This window comes from Eublepharis macularius, chromosome 3 (assembly GCF_028583425.1).
Source record: "Eublepharis macularius isolate TG4126 chromosome 3, MPM_Emac_v1.0, whole genome shotgun sequence".
NCBI classification, from domain to species: Eukaryota; Metazoa; Chordata; class Lepidosauria; order Squamata; family Eublepharidae; genus Eublepharis; species Eublepharis macularius.
In genome coordinates, this window is record NC_072792.1 from 53,390,688 (window position 1) to 53,409,594 (window position 18,907).

Below are 18,907 nucleotides of genomic sequence, written 5' to 3' on the forward strand. Positions count from 1 at the left end.
ATGCTCATTTTTCACACAGTGAAGAGCCTTTTCAACTTCCCTAATTACTAGCTGATTAAAAAATCAGTTGTTGGTCACCATTTCTTATAAGCAAATCTGAGTAAGAACAGGAATGAAAATCATTTCAAAGATTACATCCTTTCACATTTCAGAGATAAACATAGATTCTGAGAATTCTGAGGAAAGATGTGTTAATGTAATGTTTGTCATAGAATCAGCTGTGTTTCCTGGAAAGACATAGTAAACATTACAAGATTGTAAAAAGTGCTATGGCATGTTTGTAAAAGGCATACATTACAATATTTGCACTATTTTCCCCCCAGGACATGTTTTGAGAAAACTGGTACAATCTGGGTTCTGTCACTTTTTGAGAAGTATGTTTATGATGTCACTTAATTCCATTGATATTATAGTCTATTTATGTATGAATGGTCAGAATATAACATACTATCAGTTAATTACTTAGTTAGAACTTAGAACTATTATATTTTCTACCTACCCTTAGACTGGGGAATCTAAGAATATTAGACCTTTGCTATATAATAGGCATTTTTGGTGACTGTCATTATACTTCATATTGAAGTTAAATATAAGTCTTCCTTTACTCTTTCTCCAGAATGTTAGAAGATGACCTCAAGTTGAGCAGTGATGAAGATGAGAATGAGCAGGTGAGAAAGTTATAAATTGTGTATTCTGCAAATATGCTTGCGCTTTGTTATGCAGCTCACAGTGAAATCCTAAGCAGAGTTACACCAGTCTAAGCCAATTGAATTTCACTGTCAGAGTGCTTTCACTGTCAGTCAGCAAAGCATGCAGTTCTCTGTGCATAATCTTAAATCTTGGGTGCAGATTTTTTTCATGCCCAAGCTGTTCTTTGTATGTTCTCTTCTAAGTGTCTGCTCCTAAGTTAATAGACAAATACTACTTAGTGTTTATTTAAACACCAGCACAATTCTACTAATTGAGAAAGGTAAGAAACTGGCCAGAAAATTAATTTGTGCTGTGGACTCAGCAGAGCTTAGCCCTGCCATCTGTACAATATCAGATATTAACCCTGAAATATATGATGAAAGAATCAATGAAAATGTCCCTGAAACATTCAGAGAGTGCATTTTCATCACCATTGAAGTAGAGGGTCTGTTTCATAAAGGCACTTTAAATGATGGCACCTGCTTTGCCATCATATAGCAAATGGATTTTTTTTAAAAGGTTTCACACACCTGAAGTATAAGGCATAACAACAACTGGATCAAGACAGGTTTTGGAAAACCCAGATTAAAGCTTCATTAACTACGAGAGGACAGTATTTTATCCTTTGAAAAAAAACTTTTTGCCTTCAGAAGCCAAAGTGTGTTAAAGAGCCTATGAAGGGTACTTAGGAAAAGCCTCCAGATCCAAAGAGTATCATTTCAGGTAGATTTGAAGAAGCAGCACAATGTAGTGGTTAGAAGTTTGAATCCCCACTCTGCCATAGAAACTCACTGGGCCACGTTGCTCCAGTTATACACTCTCAGCCTAATCTACCTCATATGGTTGCTGCTTTGAAAATAAAATGGAGGAGGGGAGAATGATATAAGCCATTTTAGGGAGAAAAGTGGGAAATTAATTAATTAATTAAAATGAAATAAATGTCTGATACCATGATGTGAACAACCAGGACCACGTCATGTGTGAATAACCAGGACCATGGAATCTTTAAACAATGACAACAGTAAGAAAAAGAAGTATTAATAGAAGAGCAGATAATGTGTAGTAGTATAGGATTTTCAGAAGTTACCTTGTGGGTTTAGGATTAGAGAAGAAGACAGAAACAGGAAAAAAAGAACCATGTTGAGCTGATCATATATCAAGAAGCCTACTGTAATTAGATTTTCCACACATATTAGACACATTCTTTTAATTATATAAATGTATTTTCTTTTTTAATTAGCATCATTTATCCATTTAAAATTACAGTTTTAATTTTACAGGCAGTGATCAGAAGATGTAATGTGCAAAAAGAACATTTTCCTGTTTGCGTATTTAATTTCACTGGCACTGAGGAAACCTTACCTTTTAAATCCCCAATCAATATCTGAAGAGCGCACAATTAGCAGACCGCTGGGTAGTTAACATAAATCTGCAAGTTAAAAAGATCCAGTTCCCTTTGATTTATAATGCATAAAGTAATAATTTTGTCATCATATCTTTTGGAAAATGTCTGAAGCTTTGTGTCATGGAGATGTCAAAACTGTACTTAAGATTGTTCTGAGCACTGAATCGCAGTGATTATTGCCTTTTGGTTCCCTGAAGTGTGGAATGGTGCATGAAACAGCTACATTACAATTCTCTGTTCTTCAGTATAGAGGTCATTGGGCAAGTTAAATCAGTTATAGGCACAATATTAAGAGGTGATTGCTGACTGTAATGCAAATATCTTTTCCTTTTCTTTTTTGTTTTGTCCTCTTAGAATAAGAACACTTTATAGCAAAGTAGAAACTTTAAGACGGAAAGTAAGTCTCTGAATTCAGGTGTGCGATTCATTTCAGTTGGTGGTAAAAGAATCTGAATGGCTAGTTTACATACATGGAAAAATAATTGAATTTATTTTTCCAACCCTAGGCTTGTACATAGGGTCCCCCCCCCCCTCTTCAGGACCAGGTTGGTTGCCACTGAGGTTTAGTGGCTGCAAAAATTTATTGCTCACAGAGTCAATCAATCTGCATTCAGCAGCACAGTCTGAATAAATAGAGCCATTGTGCTTGTCTGGAATATGTAACCAAAGTTAATCCACTCTGTTTGCCTCTCACATCTCCTGAGATTCATAAAAAGCAACACCCTGGTATGTGCTCTTGGTCTCTGCCAAAGGAATAGTATAAATAGAAGCTAAAGAAGCAACCAGAACCCATCCTGAGAGACATGTCTCCAAAATGGAACTCCAGCAGTAAATGAGAGAGAAATAGAATTGTTTTTTAGTACTTTACAAGTCTTTGGAGGTCTCTGGAGAGGCAACCTATATATAGTCCAAATAAATAAATAAATGCAACAGAGAAGCCACAGCTAGTGCATGTTAAAAATTATATCTTCATATGGATCTGCTGTCAATCATTGTGGGAACTGTGACTTGTTACAATTGGAAGTACTAAGCATCATTTTTAGAAATTGGCATGAACGTTCTGAACTGTTGCTTTGGCAGATTATACTGATTCATATGTACACTGCTTTTTTATTTATTTAAACATTTATACCTTGCTTTTCCCCATGGCATACAATATAAAATTAAAAACATACAAGTTACGATAAAACTTTGGTTCACCTCCAGCCTCATATAATGGCTGCAATTTACACTTCATTAAAAGATCTGTGTGCATGACTCCATTCCCACCATTCAGATGAAAGGTACTGCTTGTATGAGTGGGAGCTTTGAAGTGAGCCAGCAAAGAAAAAAATAATTATCCTGTGCTTCCGTCTTGTTCTCTCTTCATGGTCAATATATTGCAAGGCAGAAATCTAATTTTCAGCAGGAAGAGTTAATAACATCTAGCATTACAAGCACAGAATTTACCTGTTTCTCATGTAAAAAGAGGAAGTATTTGAACATAGCCAGAGTTAGCAGGAGGTGTCATTATGCAGAAATGTAAGATGCTACTGACAAAACAGAATATTCAAGCTCAAAGGTACAATGCAACAACAAAAGAAATGGTAACTAGGGGTGTGTGACTCAGGTTTCTGATTGGGGGAAAATACCTAAATTACACTCGATTTGCAAAGATTCAGGATTTCCAAATCGGCCCCAACATGCCAGGTCCATTTTGGAATCCCTGAATCAAAGATTCCTGAAACTATTTGTATCATTTCAGGAAGCTTTGGGTTAAGGGGTTTAAATGCCCCTTTCTGTAGCACTGTGCATCTGCACGGAAAGGGGCATTTTAACCCCCAAATCAGCTGCTTGGTGGGGAGTCCCCCGCCAGGCAGCCGTGTCTAGCCAGCAGGGTTAAAAATGCCCCTTTCCATCATGCTGTGCAGCATCACGGAAAAGGGGATTTTAAGCCTTGAATCAGCTGCTTGCCAGCGAGTTCCCTGCCAGGTAGCCATCTGGCTGTCCGGGTTAAAAATGCCCGTTTTCCATGGCGCTGCACAGTGGAATGGAAAGGGCATTTTAACCTCCAAATCAGCTGCTTGGCAGCGAGTTCCCCACCAGGCAGCCAAGTCTAGCCAGCAGGGTTAAAATGCCCCTTTCCATGGTGCTGCACAGCGGCATGGAAAGGGGCATTTTAACTCTCGAATCAACTGCTTGGCAGCGAGTTCCCTGCTGGGCAGCTGAGTCAGCCCCGCCGGCTTGACTTGGATGCCTGGCGGGGAACTCCCTGCCAAGCAGCTGATTCGGGGGTTAAATGCACGTAAAGCGTGCAGCCCTGTCATGTCCTTTGTCTGCTGTGGAAGGGGTCGGGCAATTCCCTGGCCCCTTGAGCAGTGAGCCAAGGGAGTGCTCTGCGGCACAGCTGCAGGCTGATGCCTACAGCCCCGTTGCGTCCTTTGCCTGCTGCATAAGGGGTCAGGGGATTTCCTGGCCTCTTGTGCAGTGGGCAAATTGAGTGTTCCGCAGCGGGGCTACAGCCCTGTCACTTCCTTCACCCAGTGTGGAAGGGGCCGGGAGATTCCCTGGCCATTCCAGCTGCTGGCCAAGTGAGCGGGGGTAGGTTTGTAAACCTACATTTTTCTAGCTACTTGCAAGCAGCTAGAAAAGTGTAGGTTTAAATTCCCCGCACCGCTGTTTATTTCACCTGATAGGAGAGGGAGGAGGGAATCCCCTTCTGCCCCTCACCATAATGGGGGGGGGGAACCCCCTCCTGGTAACCACCAGAATTAAGCTTGTCAGATGAAAAGCAGCAAACCTTTAATACTCACTGGCTTACTAACATGGAGGCATAAAGGAAAAAGTTACGTTTCTTCTCTGAGGATGAGGATGGGGTCTGAAATACTGGGATACATTCTGTGATGATTTTTGTTTTAATAAGGTACTGTATTAGTAGAAAAAGTGGTAGATTGATAAGAGAGCAGAATGTTGTTTTAAAACAGTAACACATCTGTACTTGAGATTCCCGAAGAAATGTTGTTTTGATTCTCCCAGAGTGGGTAGAAAGCTTAGTGGATCACGAGTACTGAACTGTACAGATACAATATTTCATTCAACAGTTCAGTAACTGTTAGTTTAAAAAATGGCTTTCAGCCAAAGCATCTCACTAAGAGCTTGACATTTATTAAAGTAGGCTTATGATTTTCCCTTTTCTAAAGAAAAGCCCTTCTTAATTCCCTCCTCACTCTGAGGATTTTTGAGATAGGTCCTGAGTTCATAGCTCCCCCTTCCCTAGCCCTGTCTGACAGTTCCCCCATCCAACCACCCACCCACCCCACTTTCCAAATTAGCTGGTTCACTGCTGAGTGGTGATTGGTATGAGCCTCTTGGAGGTTTGACATGGGTTTGATTGTCATAGAGAGAAACAGAATAACATAGACAATGTACATACCAAAATAAATGTTTCCAAGTGAAAAAATGTCACAGAAATATTTAAGGTGATGTTAAAGCAATACCATTTCATTCTTCTTTAAAAGAATAGCAGAAATAATGCTCGAGATGTTAAGCTACCTCATCACCTCAACTTTAACCTTCCCTAGGGACATATAATCTAGTATGACTCCCAAGGTAAGTCTTTTAAATCTCAACACTGCAAAGCCAGATCAGCTATGACAGCTTTCATTAATGAAGTCTTAGTTGCAATGCATTTAAAACTGGCTAACAAGATTTTAATAGAAGATGAAGTTTAATGATCGCATTTAATGATCTCAGCAGCCACTGCCCTTTGCAGCAGATGCTAATTATTTTTAAAAACCTCCTTGTGCAGCCATTGCTGAATATGCCCGTGCTGGAAAGAAACAGAGAAAGAGATGTTCTGTGTAGTGCTGTATGTATAATACAAGGAGGCTTGATTTGAGAGAAGGTCAAGTATATATTTCCCAATAATGACATTGAAAATTCAACGCTTATCATAAATTATGCAAACTAAGCACTTAGATAGCACTGGAGAGAAGAGGGAGTGCATGAGACAGGAGAGAGAATGGGGCAGCCCTCCAAGTACTGTTGCCGCACAGATTCTTTTCATCTCTGTAAGCCCTCCTAAACAATGGGTTGGATCCAGCCATCTTTTCAATCAATCTTGCCAAATTCTCCTCCTCACTACCGTCCCCATCCCACATGCTTTTTGTCCATGCAGATCCCATGATTCCCAGCATAACCTTTTTGAGTGGCCATAGAAGACCCTCCACCTATTTTCAGCAGTAGTAAAGTTTGTTGAGTCAAACCCAGTGTGTGGTGACAGTGGCATTACTTGGTAAAATGCATATGGAAGCAGCAAGAAAGTAAGAGTGAAGAAAAAACCTTTTGGGTAGGAACTGACCTGCTTTCCTAGGGAATGAATGGCCAGCACAGAATTATCTCCTTTTGAAGTCCTGTGTCCTTTAGAAAACTTTGCCCAGAGTTTTCTTTGCTTGCAGAGGCAAGAAGCACCAAGCTTCTTCGATAGGTGTGCCACAAATCAAGATCCATGGGCTGATGCCCCTCCAGGCTTCCCTGCAAGTATATCTGCAGCTCCCCCTCCCCACACCCCTAGAATGACAGAGAATAACAACAAATACACGGACAGTCATGTGGACCTGACTGTCATGCTGTGCCATAGTCCTGTTCCCTCCTCTTGTGCTACCAGGCTGGCCCACCCATAAGCAAATAACTGCTCAGTTAAAAATGAACATTTAATTTCTCAGTATTCCAGATCCTACAAACTAGAGTGTACAGAGAGATGCTCACGCTGTCCATACGGCTGAGGCCAGGTTATGACTGTGGCAGTGTGTTTGACATTACCCTTGTTTAACATAGATATCTCGCTTAGCCCACCGAGTTCAAGAAACATATAATAAAGATATCTGCCCCTGCCTGAATTGTTGCTGCCTGTAGTGATTTGGGAGTCCAGTCTATTTCATCCTCTTCCAGTTCTTTAGGTCACTAAGTAATTGACGCCTCTCTTACAGTTTCTCTTTATTGTTAAAAGGAGCTAACCATGTTATCATATTGTACCTTTGGTTAAAATGCCTGCAAGCACAAAGGTGCACACAGCATAGCCTCTGGCCTCTTTGTTAAGACTCTAAGCTCCCCATCACCATTGCAAGACAAGGTTTTGCTACTGAAGCCATAATTATCTTGAGTCAGTTTACTCTTCAATCCCAATTACAATGAAGGCTTTTAATTTCCTTTTTGATTTCCTTCAACAGCAGATTGCAACTTGTGACAAGTTTTGGTTGCTTGTTTTGTAGACACTGTAACTTGAGTATCTGTTGATTATGTCCCCAAGAACTGACTTTGTTGCAATAAAGGATGAAGTTATCGGATAGAATCTCTAGAGAATGAGAAACAGAAAAGTTATTACTGCTAAAAGAATACTTGCTTTGTCTCATATATTTGAGGTACAGCTAGAACCTTACTTGTACGATTAGCACATTGGGCAGGGGATCAATGGAGTTAATTGTGAAAGGATCGTAGTGTCTTACACCTGGTTGCTCTTTGGGTATTGAAGCTACGCAGTGGACCATGAATTTCTTGTCTGATTCTTCATGCCATCTCTTCACTTCTTTCCTATTTCCAACTCAGCAGTATAGTCAACATTTATTTTGGTACAATCTCAATCCTTGCTCATGTACAATAGCAATATTCTTGAAAAGAACTAATCTCAAACATATGGAGCAAGGAAATTATATGAATCTCGATTCAAAGAACCAGAGATAGCTCAAATAGTTGGCTCTCCCATTCCTGATTTGCAATATAAATATAAGAAAATAAACTAACAACAAGGCATTGTTCATTTGGTATCTGGGAAGGCCAATGCTGTTCTTTTTCCATGACAGTTGAAATACAAACAACAGATTGTGCTACAGTTAAGTAGGGCAGCAACAAATACTTCACTAATCCCATTTGTCTTTTGGGGAAGAAAATCTTACTAAAATGGATAGAAATGCAAAGTTGCTTCACAGTTCATGGCTTTATGGCAATAAACAATATTTAAGAATCTTCATAGGGATACTAACCCTGAGAAAGTCCCATTGCCAATGATCTCTTCGCTAGGGCTGGAACTTAGTTCCAGTGTTGGTACAAAGACCTGAAATAGTTGTGCATGCACACACACTTGCACACAGAGAGAGAAAGAGAGTTGACAATAGGGTGTTTAGAATAATAATTTCATATCCTATTATTTAAATACAGAGACTCAGATGGTTAAATATTTCTATGGCTGTAAACCTTAGATCAGTTGCCCTGTGTATGGAATCAAAATGTGATGATGTTCTTTACATTTTATTTCACTTTGTTTTTTTAAAACTTTTGTAGTTTCTTTCCTTCAAGAATATCGAGGAACATTATATATGGTCTTAGTGTCATTCTTGATATATAATGTGTTGCATTTGATGAAGTTAATAAATGTAAAAGGAAGTCCAAATTAAATAAGGAGGAAGATAATTTTCTCCAGCTCAGTCCCATTTAGGAGTTGATCTCTCTCCCCTCCTGAGAATGAGAGAAAGTTTGAAGATTTTCCACCAAGTTTGTAAAACTGGAGGAATAAAACCCCAGAAGTAGAGTGGGAATGGGTGCCTTTCACATGCCCTCCACAACTTGTAATTTTTTTAAAAGTGAAATAGTTTTAATATCTCATTAGTAGAGATGGGCACGAAAGAAACCACAGAACAAAATTCTGTACGAAATGGCTGGTTCATTTGCAGCAAAACACGCGTTCCATGGGACCACGTTTTTACGAAACAAATGAATTTTTCCAGCCTCTGGAACCAGTGTGGGGACTGTGAAACTGACAGCCTCTTTCTCCTGCTGACCGGGCTGTCAGTTTCACAGACCACACACTGGTTCTGGTGCGGGGTCTGTAAAACTGACAACCCGGGCAGCAGGGGAAAGGGGCTGTCAGTTTCACAGATAGCCTCTTTCTCCTGCTGCCAGAGTGGCAAGAGAAAGGGGCTGTCAGTTTCACAGACCCCGCACTGGGTTCAGCCGCGGGGTCTGTGAAACTGACAGCCTCTTTTCCTGGTGCCCAAGCTGTCAGTTTCACAGACCCTGCACTGGTTCCAACGCAGGGTCTGTGAAACTGACAGCCCGGGCAGCAGGAGAAAGGGGCTGTCAGTTTCACAGACCCTGCACTGGGTTCAGCCAATGGACTGAAACCAGTGTGGGGTCTGTGAAACTGATAGCCCTGTTCTCCTGCTGCCTGGGCAGCAGAAGAAAGGGACTGTCTGTTTCAAATGCCCTGCACCGGCTTCAGCAGCCGGTGCAGGGCGGTTGAAATGCCACGAACCACAAACCAATTCCTGAACTGGGAAAAGGTTGAAAGTTCATGGTTCGTGTTTCGTGGAATGCTACGAATCACATGATTCAGGGTTTTTTTTGGTTTGTGCTCATGTCTACTCATTAGAGAACAGAATTCACTTTAACATGATATCAAACCTATTTAGATATGACTTTTAATGTGGTAAAAATTATGCCACATTGAAAATGAGAGTTTTACACTTCAAGAATATAAATGAATCCTTGGGTGTGCTTTTCCAGAAATCCCTTAATACTGCAAGTACACACATGGGCAGTGGGGTACATGGTTTTCATGTCTGGGACATTGGAAAACCTTAGAGAAGATATGGAACAGCATTTGCTGTGATCCCTAAGGATAGTGGAAGTGTTGTGGCGCTTTAATAGTAGCTACCATAAGTAGAGGCACACCCATCTAAGTTCATTGACTTCAATGTAATATAGCAGGATTTGAATCCAGTGGCACCTTAGAGACCAACAAGCTTTTCAGAGTGTAAGTTTTTGAGAGTCAGATGTCCTCCTTCAGACTGAAGAGAGCTCTGACTCTTCAGAACACACTCTGAAAATCTTGTTGGTCTTTAATGTGCCACCGGACTCAAATCCTACTGTTCTACTGCTGATGAACACAGGTACCCTCCTAAAATTATCTTCAATGTAATGTCATTTTTTTCCTCCAGACACTCAGAGGAGGGGGGGAGGTTGGTCACTGTGTGTTTTAAAGAAACTTGGTCTTATTGCTCTTCAGAACACCTGTGGGTCAGCAGCATTTGATCCAAGGACCAGACTTTGCAACCATCCCTATTAAACAGCCGGGGGTGGGTGGGTGGGCATCAGACTATTTAAAGTAGTGAAGTGTTAACTGTAAACTTCTGCTTGCATTGGAAAAAAGGTAACTGGAGTGATGCATCTTAAAAAGCAGTCCCTTTAAAATAGCACCTTCATCTGGCAGCCCCAAACAAAACTATATTATTTTTCCTGTGTTCTCTCATTGTATACTTATGACCTCTCTTTAAGTAGTCACTATGCAGTTATCAAAAGATAGGTAGTCAGTATGAAATTTCCATAAGTGGAGGTGTTAACAAGGTTTAAACGGAATATAACAACAAGTTTACAAACAAGCAAATATTACGTACTTAGGATGATTGAAATAGATACCTCAGTAACATTTAGAGGGGCCAAAAGGCATTTCCTAAAGCAACTAATTAACCTCCATAGAAGGAAAAACACATCAATTATAGCTTAATAAGCAATCAGGGTGTAACTAAGAATGGCTGTCCATGGAGCATAATTTTTAGGGATTAGGTGGCTCATTTGACTCATCTGAACCTTGGAGCCTACTATGCAATCTTTTGGGTTCCAGTTGAAGATATCGTAATTTCCCCAGATTTTAGATAATTTACCTTTACTCCAGTAGAGTAGCATATTCTGCTTATTTTATTATCTTCTGCTTCCATTTAAGATTTCTATTTTAATATTTAAACTGGATGCTGCTTTAATCTTGCTGTAAGAAATGCTGCATTTTAAGTCATTCTCTGGTGTAGCTGTTTCTGTTTTAATTATCTTGGTTATGTGTTTTTATCCTGTTTTTATGGTTGTATTTTTTTAAAAAAATTGTAAGCTGCCTCTTATATATTCATACTTTAAGTAAATAAATATTAAATAAATAAATATTGGAGACAGAATAATGTACCACACACTATTTTCTTTCTACAGGAACTTCGTTCTACTACCATCTCCTGTATAAAAAAATCAAAAAGAGTCCAGTAGCACCTTTAAGACTAACCAACTTTATTGTAGCATAAGCTTTTGAGAATCACAGTTCTCTTCGTCAGATGCATGGAGGGCAAGAGAAACTGGTCAGATATAGAGAAGGGGAGGGGAAGGAGGAGTAGATGCAAACAGCTGCTTCTGATATGGAGATCAGTTTGCTTCTGTTAAGGAAATCAGTTACTTCTGTTAATGAGATAACCATTCATAGTCCCTATTCAGTCCCAGCCTGAGTCAACTCAGTTAGGCTGGGACTGAATAGGGACTATGAATGGTTATCTCATTATCAGAAGTAACTGATTTCCTTAACAGACACAAACTGATCATATCAGAAGCAGCTGTTTGCATCTACTCCTCCCTCCCCTCTCCTCCTCTATATCTGACCAGTTTCTTCTTGCCCTCCATGCATCTGACGAAGAGAACTGTGATTCTCGAAAGCTTATGCTACAATAAAGTTGGTTAGTCTTAAAGGTGCCACTGGACTCTTTTTGATTTTGCTACTACAGACCAACACGGCTAACTCCTCTGCATGTATAAAAAAAAATTGTTCTAATAGATGCTCTATTATCCTAGCTCATTGTCACTTATGAGCAATACTCATTGTTATTATCACTGTTGTTTGATAATACTTGTGATGATAAGACACCAGAGTTGGGAAGCTCAATTTTATTCAACATAATTTCAGAATTTACATCTGGAAAAGGTTCAAAAGAGTTATAGATGCTCCTCCCAATAAGGGAGGAGAAGGGCTGGAGAAGGGCCTGAGCCCACTTAATTATTATTAACAACAACAACAACAACAATAATAATAATTAATAATGGTAGAGCCTCTAGTCTCTCTACCCTCCTTCATGCCATGATAAATGCTTGTCCTAAGGAGGACTTGAATACTATCCTTTGCATACCAAGATGATTGGGCATCATGGGAAATGTAGTTTCTTTAAATGCCAAGCCATCCTAGATGTTCCCTATGCTTAATAACTTTGCCAGTCTGGATTTGCCATCTCTGTTCACCTGCCCACACTATGTAGTGCACAGTGAGCAGGTTGAGTTCAGTGAGCCCTCCTCAGATAAGGAGGATGCTGTAGTGTCTGACCTCATGGAAATCAAAGCCCTGGCAGACCCTGTGGTTCCTGGACCCTCCAACTCCCAGGAGCCATCAGAAGACAAGCTGCCAGCCATGGTTGCTGAGACAGAAGCTCAGATGGCTCATTAACAGGATCCAAAGTCAGAGAACGGAGCTGCTGAAAAACCCACTAAGGAGAGCCACCTATTGCCAGGAATCCCAGGAGCAAAGACAATGGAACACCGGAGCACAAGCTCAGTCAGCTCCGACAGCAGAGTGCACAAATTGCCTCCTGAGGCCTCTCCTTTGGCCGTTAGGCATCAGAAAATCTGGCCCCACTGTGAGGCTTTGCAAAATTCTGGACTGGGTTCATCTGTAAGTGCCTAATCTGTACTGTTACAGCTGCTGGCATTAGTTCCTATACATAGCCTCAGTTCAGCTGTGGCTCAAAGGCTCTGATAGTGCCTGCCTTGACTCCTTCCTCCCTTGACTGTGCTCGTGAAGGCGTCTGCCTCTCTCTGATCTCTCAATGTGAGCAGGGCAGACAGGTCCCATCTTTGCTGCGATGGCATTGGTTCTATAGGCAGAACATGTCCAGGGGAGTTTGGCGTCAAAAGAAATGCCCCGGATGTTAAGCCATCCTGATTCGTGCAGCACATGCAAGGGTTTGTATGTAGGGGCAACATCAGGAGGGTATCATAAGTTCACAATAGGACCTTTTGAGAGTGAACATACTTTACAGATACCTGTGATTAAAGAACCCATTCTGAATTAAATAGAGGCTACAGTTCATCCATCCCCCCCAAAATACAATAACGTGCTTAAACAGTGTTATGCACAGTACATCCTATAAAACAGTGTGGTAGCCACAGAGGTATATTTGTATGGCAGCCACTCATGCTTCACTTTAATGGTGTGGTGCATGACACAGGTGTTAATAGTGATATGAGACTGACCCTTGTCCTACCTGGTTGTTAAAGGTAGTCAAGGTTGTCTGGATGTGAAGCCCCCCTCCTGCCCAGACTTACCTGGAGGGTTCACCGGGAAAGCCAAAGAAGAGACCCCCAGCGAAGAGGCAGTCAGGCATGGAGCCGTGGGAGCGCCAGCGGGGGCAAAGGAAGGAGCAGGCGGCATGGTGGCCTCGGCAGCGACCTCCGGCAATGGCAACATGGGCACCCCGGCAGCTGTTGGGAGAGGCGCCCTGCCGGGACACACAGTCGCTGGGGGACCACCCGTGGCAACAAGCCCAGCCTCAGAGGCCAAAACAGAGCCAGGGCAAGAGGCGGCTGACTCTGCCACGGGGTGAGGCTGGGAGGCGCCTCAGGAGCAGCGTGCTCCATGCCAACAGGGGCGTTGGGCCGGCCCGGCCAGTCCCAGCTTGCTGGGAGGTGGAGGGCTGATGAGGGGGCGAGGCCCTGAACAAGGGCACACTGCGGGTGGCTCGCTGGTTGGGGAGAAGGGCTGTCCATAGCAGGGGACAGAGGGGGTGAGGCACCACATTGGACGAAGCCGGTGGAGGGTGGAGCAGGGAATCAGGCCGGCCCTATAAAGGCCAGCGAGGCAGAAGGGCCAATGAGGAGTAGTTGGGAGATTTTGGGAGAAGGCAAGAGAGAGAGAGTGAGTGGGAGCCGAGGGAATCTGCCCGACAGGGAGAAGGGTGCTGTATACCTCCCCTCCTCTCCCCTCATCTGAGGCCCTGCCTTTGCCGCCGGGGGGGGAGGGTAAACCTGGCGACTGCGCCCTCCACCAGCTCCAACACCCAGGAGGCCGAGTCCCACAAAGGTGCTATTCATTTGGGAACCAGAAATAGTGAGTGCCTCATTAAAGTAAGAGGCAGTCCCACCTGCAGTTGAGAAGGCTTGTGGTATGATCCCTCCTGGGAAAAAAAATTAAGTAGATAGCTCTGATCTTAGTAACTATAAGCCATTTTCAATATATCTTACTTGGCAAGGTGATTCTTAGATGAAACTGATTATCTATATCTCCTTCAACCTCACTTTGGTTTGGCTGTTAACCATGGTATCTTTCTAGATCAGCGATGGCGAACCTATGGCACGCGTGCCACAGCTGGAACGCAGAGCCCTCTCTGTGGGCACGTGAGCCAAGTCGCCAATCGCTAGGTCCAGGGCTCATTTGAAAAGTTTTTTATTGGGTTAGAACATTATTATTTTTACATTACAATCAATTTTCCCCTAATTTTTCGTTTCTAACCCCCTCCCTTTCCCCCCCCTTTTGTTGACTTCCAACAGCTTTCCCACCCTCTGTCCCTTTTCCCTTACTTCTATTAAATTCCTCTATCTAAAACAGATATACATTCTCCATTATATTAAGCAGTACATCTTTAACTCCTTTACTATATATCTCAATCAATTAATCTAACTGCTTATGAATTCACATTTCTCTTCCTCCCCCGGTAAAGTCACCCCTCTCTTTTATACTTTTATTATATTTCAGTAATTCTCAAACTGCCACAGTTTTCCTCCCACCTCCCATTTCTTCTCCAGATATTGTTTCAGCTTCTCCCAGTCTGTGTTAAACTGCCCTGAGTCCAGATCTCTCAGTTTTCTTGTCATCTTGTCCATTTCAGCCATATACAGCAATTTGTAGATCCAATCTTCAATAGTTGGCACTTCTTGTACTTTCCATTTCTGCGCATACAAAAGTCTAGCTGCTGCAGTCATATAAAAAATCAACGTCCTGTGATGGGCTGGAATTCCCTCCATTCCCAAGTTTAGCAGCAGGAGTTCTGGGTTCTTATTTATTTGAAACTGTAAAATTTCACTCATTTCTCTTATTATTTCCCCCCAGAACTGCCTAGCTACCGCACACGACCACCACATATGATAGAGGGAGCCCTCATGTTTCTTACATTTCCAGCATTTATTAGAAGTATTCAAGTTCCCTAGCGCAATCTTCTTTGGTGTCATGTACCAACGATAGATCATTTTGAAAATGTTCTCTTTAATATTAATACATGTCGTTGTCTTCATTGTAGTTTTCCACAAGTATTCCCATGCCTCCATTGTTATTTCTTTATTGAAATTTATAGCCCATTTCACCATCTGTGTTTTAACTATCTCATCCTCAGTATACCATTTCAACAGTACTTGGTATACCTTGGATATTCTTTTCTTGTCTTCTTTAAAAAGGGTCTGCTCTAGTTCCGAGTTCTCTGTTCGTATGCCCCCTTTTGCAGAGTCAGAATTGTATAAATCTCTAATCTGTCTGTACTGGAACCAATCGTAGTTAGGTGATAGTTCCTCTTGCGTCTTTATTCTAAGTTTAGATACTTCAATTTTAGTTATTTCTTTGTATGTTAAACATTGTTGTTCATTATCAACAGCTCTCGGATCTATCACCTCGTATGGAACCACCCACAAGGGGGTTCCTTCTTGTAAGTAAATTCTGTACTTCTTCCAGATTGTATATAAACTTCTCCTTACAAAATGATGTAGGAACATCGAGTTGACCTTTACTTTGTCGTGCCATAGGTATGCGTGCCATCCAAAAATTTTTTTATATCCCTCTAGGGCTAATAGTTTCTTATTCTTTAATGTCATCCACTCTTTTAACCAAACTAGGCAGATTGCATCATGATAAAGTCTCAAGTTGGGCAGTTGCATTCCGCCTCTTTCCTTTGCATCTTGTAGAACTTTTACTTTCACTCGAGGCTTCTTGCCTGCCCAAACAAAATCTGATATTTTCCTCTGCCATTTTTCAAATTGTTTAGAGTCTCTGATGATTGGTATTGTCTGTAGCAAAAACATTACTCTTGGTAACACATTCATCTTAACTGCTGCAATCCTGCCCAACCATGACAGATTCAATCTATTCCATTTGATCAAGTCTCTCTCTATCTGAGTCCATAATTTTTCATAATTATTCTTGAACAAATCTATATTTTTTGCAGTCAGCTCAACTCCCAAATATTTCACCTTACTAGTTACTTCACAGTCCGTTGTTTCCATTAACAATTGTTGTTTCTGCTTAGTCATGTTTTTGCATAATATCTTTGACTTCTTTTTGTTAATGAAGAAACCTACCAAGTCACCAAACTCCTTGATCTTATCTATCACTTTTGGCATGTTCTCCAATGGATCTTCTACAATTAACATTATGTCATCAGCAAATGCTCTAACCTTGTATGAATAGTCCTTTATTTTCATTCCTCGTATTTCCTCATCTTGTCGTATTTGTATCATCAGAATCTCCAATACTAAAATGAACAACAATGGAGATAACGGGCAACCTTGTCTTGTCCCTTTACTAATCGTCAATTTCTTGGTCAATTCATCATTCACTACAATTGCTGCAGTCTGGTCTCTATAGATTTCTTTAATTGCTCTGATGAATCTTTCTCCCAGTTGTAGCTTTTCCATAGTGGCAAACAAAAAATCCCAGTTTAAATTGTCAAACGCTTTTTCAGCGTCTACGAAGAAGAAACCAACCTCTTTATCACAACGCTTATCATAGTATTCAATAGCATTGATCACTGTCCTTAAATTGTCTCTTATTTGTCTGTCTGGCAAAAAGCCTGCTTGTTCTTCCTCTATGACTTCCGAGAGCCATCCCTTCAGTCTCTCCGCCAATATCTTCGCAAAAATTTTATAATCATTGTTAAGTAGTGATATAGGTCTGTAATTTTTCACGTTAGTCAAGTCTTGGCCCTCTTTAGGGATCAATGATATATTCGCTTCATTCCAAGTGTCTGGAATTCTTTGATCCCTAAAAACTCCATTCATCACCTCTTTTAGGAATGGTGCCAGTTCATTGGCCATTGTCTTATAAAATTTAGCCGTAAGTCCATCTGGCCCTGGCGCCTTTCCTAGATTAGCGGATTGTATTGCCTTACTTATTTCCTCATCGGTTACTTCACTATTCAACTTATTTCTCCAAGCTTCCGAGATCTCTGGAAGTTTAGTTTTCTCCAAATATGATGCTATTGATTCTTTGGTTACTTCTTTTTTATTATACAGCTTAGCATAAAATTTATAAAAGGCTCTACTAATGGCAGTCTGTTCCAGATACGTTTTATTTTCTTCACAGATTTTATTTATTATTTTCTTTTCCCTTTTCTTCTTCAATTGCCATGCCAAATATTTCCCAGGTTTATTCGCACCCTCAAAAGCTTTTTGATTCAGTCTTTTAAGGTTCCACTCCAATTCTTTATTACTCATTGCTGTTAACTGTTCTTGAAGAATTTTGATTTCCTGATATATTTTCTTTTTCCCTGGTCTCTTTTTTAACTGTGCTTCTTTGGCCTTTATTTTCTCCTCAATCTCTTGTCTTTTCTCCTCTTTCTTTTTCCTTGCTCTGCCATTTAAGTCCATTAGTATGCCCCTTACAACCGCCTTGTAAGCATCCCAAACTTTATTGGTTGGTACTTCTTTATTCACGTTGTATTGTATAAAAAACTTTGTCTCTCTTCTCAATATTTCCATATTCTCACTTTCCTGTAACAAGTCCTCATTTATTCTCCAGGCTTTCCTTTTCCTCCTTTTTCCAAATTTCCACATAATTGGATTGTGATCTGAGCCTACCATCGGCATTATTTCTACCTCCTTAGTCCATAACGCTAAGTCCTTTGAGGCCCAGATCATATCAATTCTTGATAATGTAAGATGCCTTGCAGAATAAAAAGTAAACTGTTTGGTTTTAGGATATTCTCTCCTCCATACGTCTTCGAGAGTCTCTTGTTGAATCAACTCAAAAAAAAGCTTTGGCAATAGTCCTCTTTTCTTCTGTGCTGTTGTAGTCTTTTTGTCTAGTTCCAAATCTGTCACTCCATTGAAATCTCCAGCAAGAATTATCTGGTCATATACAAGATCGTCTAAATGCTTCCTTAAATCCTCAAAGAAGCTTTCCTTTGCACCGTTAGGTGCATAAAGTCCGACTACCAACACTCTCTTTAAATTCCAATTACATTCCACTGCTACAAATCTAGCTTCCACATCTCTCATAACAAATTTTGGCTGCAGCTCCTCTTTTATGTACAACACCACTCCTCTTTTTTTCTTGTTAGAGGCCGCTACAAATTCTTTGCCCAATTTTCCAGATTTTAAATATTTTACATCCTGTTTTCTAATATGGGTCTCCTGCAAACAAACAATATCACATTTTTGTTTTAGTAGCCAATGAAAAATATTTTTCCTCTTATTCGGTGAGTTTAGTCCATTTACATTCCAAGATAATACTTTACACTCCATATTCATGGTTTTGTTGGTAAGTCTTTTTCATTGTCCTTGATAAATCTCTCCATCTCCCGCTCAGATCTGATGCGTTTTTTTGCCCCTCCAAACTCAAAGGACACTCCTTCCGGTAACTCCCATCTGTACCTGATATTCATGTCCTTCAAAGTCTGAATTAGCACTCTATATTTTTTCCTGTCCAGTAACACTGATCTGGGCAGTTCCTTCATTATGATAATCGTCTTGCCATCAATCTCCAATGGATCTTGAAATTGTTTTGTCACAATTCTCTCTTTCATGTTTCTAGTTGTAAACTGCACAATCACATCCCTTGGTAGTTTCCTCTGGGTTGCAATTCTCGAGTTCACACGGTACGCCACATCTAGGATAGCCACAATTTCCTCCTCCTCCTTCCCCAGGTAATCAGCCAACACCTCAGTCATCTGTTCTTGCGCTGACTTCCCTTCCACTTCCGGCAGACCACGAAAACGAAGCTGC

General features: G+C 40.9%; 1 protein-coding gene across 1 annotated transcript in view; it reads left to right on the forward strand.

The window, feature by feature from the left end:
• Positions 1-18,907, forward strand: part of AFF3 (ALF transcription elongation factor 3) — a 357,914-nt gene that overhangs the window by 253,325 nt on the left and 85,682 nt on the right. Inside the window, exon 8 of the mRNA XM_054974372.1 lies at positions 617-668. Coding sequence (XP_054830347.1) covers positions 617-668 — 52 coding nt within the window. The remainder of the gene's footprint in view (positions 1-616; positions 669-18,907) is intronic.